Genomic DNA, 12311 nt, shown 5'->3' with positions numbered 1-12311 from the left:
CCTTTTTTTATAAATGAAAACAAACTTATGAATACTTCAAAAATATATCATGCCCTAGATTACACATATTCTTTTACAATCTTTATTACAATAATATTAGATCTATTTTACAGTACTTATTTTCTAGCTATTTAAAGTTTTTTTTCTGATGTAACCATTGTTTATTCTTACAATCAAAAATAATCTGAGATATGTTTGTAAATTTGTAAAATTATTGTTTATTTATACGAACTGGAGAATAAAAAAAATAAAACCAGAACATATTTCAGTATGCTCCAACATTTTCCAAAGTGTCAAAAGGTAGGATCTTAAAGTTCAACTAGTAAAGTATTAAATTTGTATCTTTTTGACATGGAAGCACTTATAAACAGTCTTATCATATTGAAGCGAAATATTTTACTCATATTAGATAAATTCCATTGTCGAACTAGTCAAAAGACTACACCTGCGTTAATTCCCATGATTACGTGACGTTACACGCATTTTCTCTTGTATAGGAATTAGAAAAGAGCGGTAAGGACACAAACTTTTTTTTTATTTATTCATTTTAATGTATCCAAAGAAAGTACACTGCGTGTAGTATACTACCAGTTAGTAATATTTTATTAACATACATTTACCAGTGTCTCAATGAAGCTCCAATTGACCGATGCTGGTCAGGTCTTGAGATGCTGCCCAAAATACATTATGTGGCCGCATGGGCGAGTGGTTAATAAGCTAAGAATGGCTACGTAGTCGCGTGCGTTCAAACCCCGTTAGGAACAAGTCGCGTTTTCTTCAAGCAGAAACTTTACACATCATTGCTCAGTACTGGTTGGTTCCAGGAACAGATCAGAGAGTGTGTCTATAAGCTAAAAGCATCCTCCGAAATCGAACTCCAATAAATTCTGTATCAACTAAAATACGACATTTATAATAAAGACACATATTTATAATCAATCTGCGCCAACAGTTCCGGTATATAATGAAATTTTGTCATTTTTCTTTTGTGTGCCTATTTACTATAAATCATTCATGTAAAGACTTATTTGGTTAATTTTTTTATCGTATAATTACTTCCTTATGATAAAGCAGAATATTTTTGTTTTGTTTTTTATTTTATTAGAGTACCAAATGATTGCCACGCTATTCACTGTCTTGTTTTGTTTGTTCGGCACATGGAAAGAGTGAGTATAACTGCTTATATAACGGTTATAATTTCTTGGTTGGTAGGTGTGTATTCTTTGCTTAATAATGGTCCATCCGCCCTTTCTGGCACTGGGAATACGGACCCATGCCGGTATCAGTTATTTCAAACTCAGCTCTTTAAATACGCCCCATCATGGCGTGACTTTAGCGAGACTAATATTGGCAATATTCTGAGATTAACATTTAAGATGATATAGACAGTTCAAACAGTTACAGATACATTTTTTTTACAAGTTCGATAGTGATGAAAAAATCCGTTTCCTAGATACTCTAGTACTTACTTTATAAGTCAAGACAAGTCAAGTCAAGTCAAAAGATTTATTCAGTAAATAAAGGCCACCAGCCCAAAATACATGTCATACAAAATATGATATAAGGGGACACATGACCTCTTCATACAAGGCCTCAAACCTAAAAGACAGAGACTCCTTGCCTTAGATTATTTACCATGATCATGGGAGAGAAATCTGATCTCCATATTAATAAAAATTGTCAACTAGAGCTATATCCCCTTTCCTGTGTAAATAAGAAGGGTATAATAAATCTTTTCTAAACATTCAACTTTCATTGTATTTAATAACTAGATGAGAAATTCATTTAAATCTTAACCTGCTGAATTTATATGGTGGATTTCCCCAGCTTTGAATTTAGAATTAGTCTGTTTAAATTTTATGGGATTTGTTATTAAATATATTGTACAAAAGATGAGCTAAAGAACCTTCCATCCGATCTAAGGTTGAGGTTGATGAAACAAATAAATATTTTTAAATCATGATGATAATTCATTCAAAACATCTCATTCCTTTATTGAAGTGTGATGAAAAGGGACAAAAATCCCTTGTTTACACGTATATATTATTAGTAATAAAGATTTTTGACAGGGTTTGGCCCTAAATAGACGGTTGTTTAGAAATATAACCGCAGCCGCTAGTCGATGATTATATTTCAGACAACCCTTTATATAGGGTCATATAATCTGTCAGAAATATTTATAACGAATTCATAATGCAGCATCTTCTATTTGCTATTAGAGAAAAAAGTGAGATTTCTTGATAATTTTGGCAGAAGTCGTATAAAAAACTACATTCTGACTAAAGTTCAGATATACTTAATTCTTACATGTTGCGCTCATTCTCAATAAAACACAGCATTTGATGTTCCACTGGGTAGCTCTTATACGAAGGTTTTTCTTGAGATCAAAATGTCGTTAGAAAGGTGGCTGCCACTTTGTCTAATAGGGACACTCTCAGTTTTACATTTCTATCTGTTATTTTTCTTTTACAAGTACCATTAATGCCCTAAAATGTAACATACGTTACTGTCGCCACCTAAAATTTTCAACTTTGAAATTGTGTTTCAGAAAAATAAGTTCCAGAATAAACGAAACATGTGCAATTAGTCATTGCTGTGTGTATATGCACTTTGATTATTGGTAAAAATTATATTTGACTGTTAAAATCTCATTGGTATAATGAATGATCAAATGTCGCCAAATGCATATAAATAAATAGTGACAAACCTAAAACAATAAGAAGTGAAACCCAAATTACATAATTGAATCGATGCATGCTTAATAATACAGCATATATATAATTATAAGTAAAAATAAGCTTGCAGCCTCTCAAATATCATTCTATTTTCGGAAATTTTCATTTTTTATTCAAATCTATTCAACAGCACTTTAAAAAGAAACATACGTTACCATTATTTAAGAGCCAATCCATTCAAAGAAGAATCCAAACAAGAAAGAATATTAACATGTGTGTAACTCTTATATATTAACCACAAATTATGGCGGCTTAAACGGTCTTGCGTCATTTTTAACCCACTTTCAATGTAAAAATGAAACATACGTAACAGAAACATACGTTATCAACTTTTTAAAGTAAGTTTATCAAAAGGGAAATGGAAGTCAGAAAGCACGTATAACATCAACATTAACTTCTATTTGACATTAGTAAGTAAATTTTGTTAACTTTGGTCGTGTTTTTACTTGTTTAAGTAACCACAGTGAAACAAACGTTACTTTTATCAAACAGACTTTATATTGTTTACACATGCATATATAAAAACATAAAATCGCATTTTTATGACAATAGAATGATGTGCATTTGATTCCTAAATAAAAAAGTCGATTTTACATGTAAGTTTAAATTCCGTGATAAAGTTCATAAATAAGCGAGTGTGAAACAAAGTTACTCCAACTTACAATTCAACAATTTTTGAAAATTAAAGATAAAGTTGGGATTAGCATGCCTGTTAGTAACGGTTACATTGTATAAGATGTAAGAAGACACAAAATTGTTTTTACAAAGGAAAGATATGTTAATAATATGTTGATGTACCAGCAGAAATGTTAAAAATATATTACAAGATATTGATGTTCTCAGCAACAACTAATTCGTTTCTGCAAAGAGCTTACTGGCCGTATTTCATTCTATATATAATAATGTTAAAATAATATCCATAAATATAAATTATTTTACAAAAAAATAAAATTGTTTTCTCAACCTTTACTTGCATTTGAATAAAATGAAACATACGTGACATCCTATATGGGGATAAATATCGAACTGTTTAGTACTAAATTTTCCAAATATTAAGAAAGTGGAAAGTTGAATATTTTGAGAAAAAAAATGCTAATACAAAAATTGTGTATGCATTCGACCTCTCATATATTATATATGATATATATCCTTTGAATGAGAATAAAATAATCATTTTCAAAATTGACTATTTTTGCTTTGTACGAATATTTAACATTGAAGAAATTGACTGAAAATTAGCAAGGTACCCAACTTCTTCGAATTTTCCTGGGTTAGAAAGTCCCTCTAGATAGAGAATTTACTGATTTTGATATATTTTACAGACATTTGTTATTAATGTGCAGCCAATATGTTACATTATTAGATCTGAAATCTACGTTACCGAAGAAATACAGTGTCATTACCGAAATAAATGCCATCCTGTTATATCATAGCTTCTTGTTAAAAACATTTCTAGCAAACTTACAAAATACCCTAAACATTTACTTCAGCGATAAAAAATGACACAATGACAACATCAAATTTTTAATATTTTTCAACCTCAAATGCTTTATTTTATTGAGAATGGGCGGTTGATCTGATTACCACCATATAATATTATTATGATTCGGATTTCCTTAGCCATACTTACAATAAAACCGGTTTTTACTGAAAGGCATTAGAAGAAGCATCAGAATACCGTTGTCCGTGAAAGTAAAACAAATTTTTGATTTTTGTTAGGAAAAAACGTGTTTGAAGTAATTTGAAACAAGTAAACTGAAAATAAAATTATTATCATTAAGAGCTGATCTTAATCAGATTGTATAAAACTATATAAACGTCATGATTATCCAGTGAAAAGCATCGTTACAAATGTGCAGTATTATAAAAAAATATATACATGTAATATGAATAATAAGGACATACATCGTTTCTTTTTTTTAAAAAAGAGTCAGCTGTAATCCTGGCCGTCCCGTTATTCCGGACAATCAGGATGCAGCCAGAATCTTCAGTATAGCGGAAGCGAACAGAAACACAACAGCAGACGGCTACCTGTCTCTTGAAGAAATGGGGGATATCTTTCACAACTTTGATATAAACGGTAAGATTATGGTGAACCTATTATCTGAAATAAAACCAAGAGCAAGTAATTCATGTTTCACGGGCAAACATCTGCTAGTAGTTCTATACCTATCATCTGGCGTTACATCTGTCGCGGGTTAGCTCTACCAGGTAGTTGTTCGAATGTTTAAGGTATTCTTACTGGAATGCTTTCCCGCTAAAACAATTCTAACATCGGCCAATAACGTAATAAATCGGTTATATCCGGATCGTTATTTTTTCACAATCTTCGTTATCCAATCATTTTTAACCGTTTATGACCAGAATACATAGCGAAATTAGTGCTCGCCAATTTTTTCAAGCCAATCACCAACGAGGATTTTTCAAATTTTCAGGTTACAAATCTTAATAGAACAGATTTTATATAAACTGGACGTTTTATACTATAAACGCAAGTGGGCGGAGCACTAAGCCGGTTAGAGTGCATATTGGATGTTCTTCGTAAATAAGAAAGCTACAGTCGCTTCGCAAGCTCCGCTCCTTTTTAGCTTTCTTATTTACGAAGAACACCCAATATGCACTCTAACCTATACTTAGTGCTCGCCAATTTTTTTAAGCCAATCACCGACGAGGATTTTTCAAATTTTCAGGTTTCAAATCTTAATAGAACAGATTTTATATAAACTGGACGTTTTATATTATAAAACGCAAGTGGGCGGATCTAAGTTTCGAAGAGCGCTAAAGTGAAATATACGCATGTGCAGAGATCTTGAAGTTTACTCCTACTAATCAATATTTATGCATCATGTTTTTTCCGTACACGCACATGTATATCGTCACTACGGCATAGAATTAAAAAAAGAGGTTCATTGAAATGAAAACAGGCAAAATAACAGTAAAAATGTTTTATTACTTACGGAACCAGTATCATTTTATAATTTCCAAATAAAAAGTTTACTTATTCCAACAAAGTATGTATGTAATATTTCTTACTTTTTATGTAAATATTACAGCCCGTGCCGCTGCAAAACCGAAAGTAGGGTGTTTTTATCAATTTTACATTTTTTTGACAATATACTGCCATTTGTCTGAAGATGATATGTATATGAACATAATAAATATGTATGATGCATATATAATCAAGCTACAGGTTCATTTCAGCCCGAAAAATATGTCGAGGTGACGGGCGAGGCAAGACATGTCGACTTTTTGTAGCTTAATATTGTGAAGTTGCAGATCATGAAAATCGGGCACATGACAAATCAGCACATAAATAAAACATTCTAGTGTTCCGTGGTATACATCTTTTCTACGTGTCATACCTCCTTTCCTTATTACAATGAATTTTTTTTACTGCATTGTTATCCATCGCTGGTTTGTTTTTAGCAGAGAATGACCTGTGTATGTTTGGGTACCGTTTGAGAATATTTCGCAAAGAGTGTACCGATATGGATATGCATCGTGATATTGTCTTTTTTATCTAGACAGAATGCGGGAATAAGCTATGCAAAACACGTGATCCGAAAATGTGTACCGCTACCTCTTCCAAATATGGTTATACACATTTAGGCTATCGTGTGACGTCACGCAGTGTGTTGGGCGGAAAAAAATAGGCGGAGCACTAAGCCGGTTAGAGTGCATATTGGATGTTCTTCGTAAATAAGAAAGCTACAGTCGCTTCGCAAGCTCCGCTCCTTTTTAGCTTTCTTATTTACGAAGAACACCCAATATGCACTCTAACCTATACAAGGATGAGTGATTGTAGATAATCTAATGCCCAAGACTTTGAAAAAAAAACGTTCCGGAAATAACCGATTTGCTACGACATTGGCCGGTATTAGAATTTTTGCAGTAAGACTGCCTTAAGGCTTCTACTGGCATAAGTAATAACTCTGTTGATATGCCGTTTTTGTTGTTGGTATAACATCACATTAAAAGGTCACAATTTCAAAATTACTAAACGGTCATCTCAAAGATCACATAAGAACTGTATCACCAGTACTGATCAATTACAAAATGCGGTGATAAAGATTTTTTTTCAAACAGAATCTAGTACAATATATAATTAAAATCCATTTGGTAATAAACCAATATAAATGAATGTCGTAAAATCTGCTTTGGAGTTCTTTGATATGGCTAAAAGGATTGGTATATTTTTGTTTCGAAGAAGAAGAAAAGTGGACTAGTCTATTGCATTCTGTGTGTTTTAAATAATAAATTATCTTGCAGTGACCAAACAAAGTCCTGCGCTCAATGTTATAAAATAGTATTTTGAAATCTGTCTCTCAAATCTCAGGATGTTCATTGCTCAGTGCACATTTCGTGGCCGGTTCAATAACCTGAAATTTGTGTTTCAGCTTAGAAAAAGTAATGTTGCAGAGTAGAAATGTTTCATTAAGAATCAATAACATTCTAAACACTACATAAATGACTTAAATTGTGAAAGTATGTTTGTTTTGTATAAAGATGACCAATGTATAGACGAGACGGAGTTTATCGCACATTGGACAAACCTCAAGCTTGGAGACCTTGATGCAGCTATCCGACTGTTCCACCATGCCGACACTGACAGGGACGGATGTATCGAGAAAGATCCGGATTATTCCAGACTGTTCTATTACTTTGATAGAGATGGTATGATTTTTGTTGCTTTTTGATGCGAGTCATCCAAAAGAGTATTAGTAATTTTAGATTTTGGGAGATAGTGCAAAATATAGTAAGATACCTACACTTCCGGAAGCTTCTGCTTGTTCTTGAGCGCCCCAAATTTTTAAGCAAACATACATGGGAGCTAGATTTAAGTCTCATCCTAAAGACTGTTCTAGTAATTTTAGTTGGCCAGTCCGGAAATCGAACCCACAATGACGAGGTCTTACGCTCTAACTGCATGAGCTATGCTTAATTAAGATGTTTGGAGAAAGACAAGAAAGTGAACATCGATGCCAGTCCAATCAAGTGCCCATGTTTAACGACCGATCTTACCTTGTCACTTTATAATTCGTTTGTTTGAATGTGGGATCCATGATAGTACATTATATAAAATAATACATACCACGTTTATATCATTATTATTTTACTTATTAGTCATTTAGAAATCTGTTACTTTTTTTCTACTATTGGTTACTAGTATTCTGTAATTTGATCACGCTATTATCTTTTGAATATAGGAGACGGAAAGATATCCGAAATGGAATTTAAACGAGTTTGGTACGGTTTGTCGGCGTAAACTGATTTTGATTTTATTAAAAAATGTCCTTACAATAAATAGTTCATTCATAAAATATTTTTTTCCTTTACCCCCCCCCCCTTTCTTCAAGAAAATCTCTCTGTATCATAAGTATATTGGATTACACACACGTATGATCGTATCTATAGAGTAAGGGTGGAACGAATGACTTTTCATTACCATGAAGAATTAATTTCCCATGCGTGCTAAGTATTAATTTAGAATAAGAGGTATTTTTGCCAAAACGGTTAATTTAATTATTCTTTCTTACATTAAAACCGCGCATGCAGGTATACATTCACAGAGGACAAACAATGCATTAATAGACCTCGCGCCGTTTGTTGCACGCTTTTTAATACGCGCAATGTAAAAATGACGGGTCAAAATTCATAGATTTGGCTAATATTCCGTGGAAACTGCATGGAGGTAAATTATCACCACTTTTTGGTTTTTAGGGCATGACTGGTGACATGTCCGGGGTCCTTACTCGACAGCGAAACTGCTTTTTGTGCCTTACCGGGCGGATGGACCCTCATTAACCATAGACTAAATACATACATGTGCCTTACTGGGCGGATGGACCCTCATTAACCATAGACTAAATACATACATGTGCCTTACTGGGCGGATGGACCCTCATTAACCATAGACTAAATACATACATGTGCCTTACTGGGCGGCATGGACCCTCATTAACCATAGACTAAATACATACATGTGCCTTACTGGGCGGATGGACCTCATTAACATAGACTAAATACATGCATGGCCATGCATGCATACATACATACATATATACATACACGCACGCACACACACACACGCACGCACACACGCACGCACGCACGCACACACACACACACACACACACACACACACATATAGTCCAGGAAGTGATATATAAATACGCCCTCGTACTTCTTCAGATAATTATGCACAAAAGAGTGCACTGACCCTCCATTCTAACCAATATTTACATGTTATATGCATATTGAAATAAAACATTAGTAGTAAAAAAAGAATACATAAGAGTTACTCTTGCGTGAATCAAAATATTTAAAGAGCGACGACATCAACGTCCGGTCGAAAATTGACCGCACATCCCCGCCATTGCTAGGAAATAGAAAAAAAAAAAACAAAAAAAAAACAGAAATTTATTTCAATATAGATTCCTAATACAACAGTTTTAGTATATTATTTGTACAATATTTGATTTTATAGAATACGTTGAAATATAATGGTTTGCGGCGTCAAAGATTCAAAATTGCAAGGACTCGGAACACCTCGCCGATTCCCTCAAGTCCTTATCCGAAGTTTTACGGAAATGATCGAGGAGATATACGACTGTAATTAAGACTATGGCACTCTTATAACATAATGAACAAAAGTCAGTCATGAATGTCTTATGGATAAGTTTGTAGGCATGAATTTAAAGTATTATATACACACAAAATTTCTAAAGTTTCAACAATTTTGTATAAACTCAGAGAAGCTCCTTCAGCTTTCCCGTGGCTGCTGCATTCTTCACCTCCGTTCCGCCGCCGAAAAACTTTCCATTTATAAAAACACGTGGTACCTGCAATAAATAAAGTTAAAACTGTGAAAACTTATCAAATTTTGTGGTATCAAAAAAAAAATAAAAAAAAAAAATAAGAAAAATAAAATAAAGACATTCAATGTAAAACCTTGGCATTTGGTAGTCAATCAGTGAAAAAAGGAATTCCAAAGATGTCGACTTATTTCGCGGTAAACATTATCTATAACAGTTATAACAGTTTAAATTATTCTTATTGTTTATATTTTGAATGTTGTTCTACTAACAGTCCGGAAAATGACCGGAGTTTGTTTAAAGCACGGTGCCTATATCAGTTTATTTTTTGGGGCAGAAAGCCAATAGTAAAGTCGGTCAAGAATTAATTTTCGTCAAAAGCATTTTTAAAATTCCATTATTTTTATTGGATAAAATGTAAAGCCCGCTCATTCAAATGAGAGTTACCAGTACCTAGAATGTGAGTCTTTTTCGTCATAAAGTGACACAGCCTGACAAAACAACTGATTTTTACCCAAAAACTTTTTTTTTAGTATAGGTTACTAATTCGAATGAACAGACACTACACGTACTTTATCCCATTGAAACCTCTGGCGTTACGTACGGACATGCTTCACCCCCTTAAGCTTCGAAAACTGGAACTCAGACATATAGATGTTAGGTTATCCCTTTTCTATAAGATTCACCATGGTCTGGTTGCTATCACCGTAGAAGAATACGTGACGCACCTCTGCCGGACATCACGCCATGGCCATCCCCTGTGTTTTGCAACTTCAGACTGCTATAAATTCCACTTCTTTTCTAAAACTGTACCACTTGAAACACCTACCCCCTGCAGTTGCCCTACCCCCTTCCCAAGAGCAGTTCAATGCAGCCTTAGCCTGCACTGAACATATATCACCTAATTTTCCAGACCCCCTGTTCTTAACATTTTTAATATTCTTCTTTAATCATCTTTAAAACAACTCTTTTTAACTTTCTTGGATGCGATTTTGACGCTAAAACATGTGATAGGCTTGTCACTATAACAGAAGATGGATAGAAAAACAATGAAATACTAAAAAAGAAAAAAAAAATCTTAACTGGACCGACTTTGTATCGGTTTTTTGCCCCCACGTAGATCCAAGATTGTGACTAAAACAGACGTGCACCGCTAACAAAGTTCGAGACATTTTTGGGATTCACGCATTTTAAAAGTTTTGCACCGTCATGCTTTAAGTTTATAAAAATAGCTTCACTAGAGAATGAATAACTTCCTTGTGTAAAGTTGTGGGCATTATCAATTTGAGATTTTATACATATTTTAACAGATAATTACTATAATACCTTCAGTCACTTAGTCACTTTTAGTTAACGCGATCAGTTTGTTATTTTTGTCTGGATGATCTTCATCTAATGTTGCTAGACGTTGTTGCCCATTCCCATTTGCATATTACTATATACCTATCGTTTGTGCTATGTTTTACATGTATGTGCCGCAATATAAAATATGTTTACACTAGTCAAATATCTAGTTAAAAGAAAGTTACTTATAAATATTAACCAAATTCTCGAAAAACACAACAAAGAAACATGGGAAAGGAAACAAAACAACAATAACAACGAAACAGACATGTACACAAAGACACACAAAAAGCGTAAAAAAGGAGAAAACCATACTGATCTTGCTCCAGTCATATTTTCAAGTTCATCCTGAATTGCTTGACAGTTTTTCTCGCCATCTATATCCCAGAAACCGTAATCCTTTTTATCCAGACCTCCGGATTTTATATAGTCCGCAAACACATTTTTGGCCATTATGCTATAGCCACACGTACTCTTTGCTATTACCATCACCTTCTTGCTCTTTATTTTATCTTCTATGGCTTCTTTGACGCCCATTGTTGCAGAAGATTTCTTGCTGCAGTCTTGACTTCAGTATGCGCCGCTTATAGTAGTTATGAATTAAGCAAACGTCTAATTTGGCTTATAATTGATTAAAGCCTTGGTTATCGATTTAGATTGGTTATTTAAAATGTGCGTTGAAACGGGCCAATAATCAGGACTGTTTATTGATCGTTCAATGTCAACATTGTCTGAAAGTATATTCAACAAGTGTATTAAGTTACCTCATGCAGTAAGCATAATACATTCATGATAATTATATAGGTTTCTTCCAATATTTCAATTTCAATGGAGATAAATAATAAGTTTGTAATATGTACATTAAAATATATAACTTTTTGTAACGATCAGATATTAGTCGTTGTGAAAGTGATTATGAGAGTAAATTTTGTTAATTTAGAAAGGGTGTCTACTGAGTTTGTTTTTTACTTGACGATTCTCGGGATTTTAATACTATTTGACATAAGTCTATACCAATAACTTGTGTGTAAAACTTTAGATCATTCTCTCACTCCCTTTTTTATTTAACTTATTTTTCAATGAAAAAATGTACCTATCTAGAATCCTTTCTATTTAACTTTTTTCCAATGTAAAAACTTACCTAACAAGCTAGAATGAAAGCGTTTGTAAACGCTTTTTAACTCCAATCAGGCTAAAACGACTCTAGATATTCGATTTTTAATTTAATTATGAGAATATATCTTTATAACCTTTTCATAATTTCCCATTTTTAGCTTCTCAGTTGATCTGTGTAATAGTTTCAACTTAAATTATTATTTTAGGCTTTTGGATCTCAATGGAGCGCACCGCTGCTGAAAATTTTGCAGGAACTTTTTTTTTCTCAAAAATATTTCTGTTTCAGTTCTGTTTGAGACGC

At 33.3% G+C, this 12311-nt stretch overlaps 2 protein-coding genes across 2 annotated transcripts; one reads left to right on the top strand and one right to left on the bottom strand.

Annotated features, from left to right (window-relative positions):
• Positions 1-375: 375 nt before the first annotated feature.
• Positions 376-8056, top strand: LOC132751075 (uncharacterized). Its single transcript, XM_060741186.1, has 5 exons — positions 376-513; positions 1106-1166; positions 4664-4815; positions 7242-7409; positions 7943-8056. The coding sequence occupies exons 2-5, from the start codon at positions 1114-1116 to the stop codon at positions 7999-8001; spliced, it is 432 nt and encodes a 143-aa protein (XP_060597169.1). The 5' UTR covers positions 376-513; positions 1106-1113; the 3' UTR covers positions 8002-8056.
• A 1234-nt stretch (positions 8057-9290) lies between these two features.
• Positions 9291-11590, bottom strand: LOC132751074 (glutaredoxin-2, mitochondrial-like). Its single transcript, XM_060741185.1, has 2 exons — positions 11210-11590; positions 9291-9577 (listed from the first exon to the last, which is right to left on the bottom strand). Exons 1-2 carry the CDS (start codon positions 11429-11431, stop codon positions 9485-9487), a joined length of 315 nt encoding a protein of 104 aa, XP_060597168.1. The 5' UTR covers positions 11432-11590; the 3' UTR covers positions 9291-9484.
• Positions 11591-12311: the final 721 nt, after the last annotated feature.

The sequence above is a fragment of the Ruditapes philippinarum genome, unplaced genomic scaffold (assembly GCF_026571515.1).
Source record: "Ruditapes philippinarum isolate M1 unplaced genomic scaffold, ASM2657151v2 ctg16391_1_1_1_1, whole genome shotgun sequence".
Classification (NCBI taxonomy): Eukaryota; Metazoa; Mollusca; class Bivalvia; order Venerida; family Veneridae; genus Ruditapes; species Ruditapes philippinarum.
This window is presented reverse-complemented; position numbering and strand designations above follow the sequence as displayed.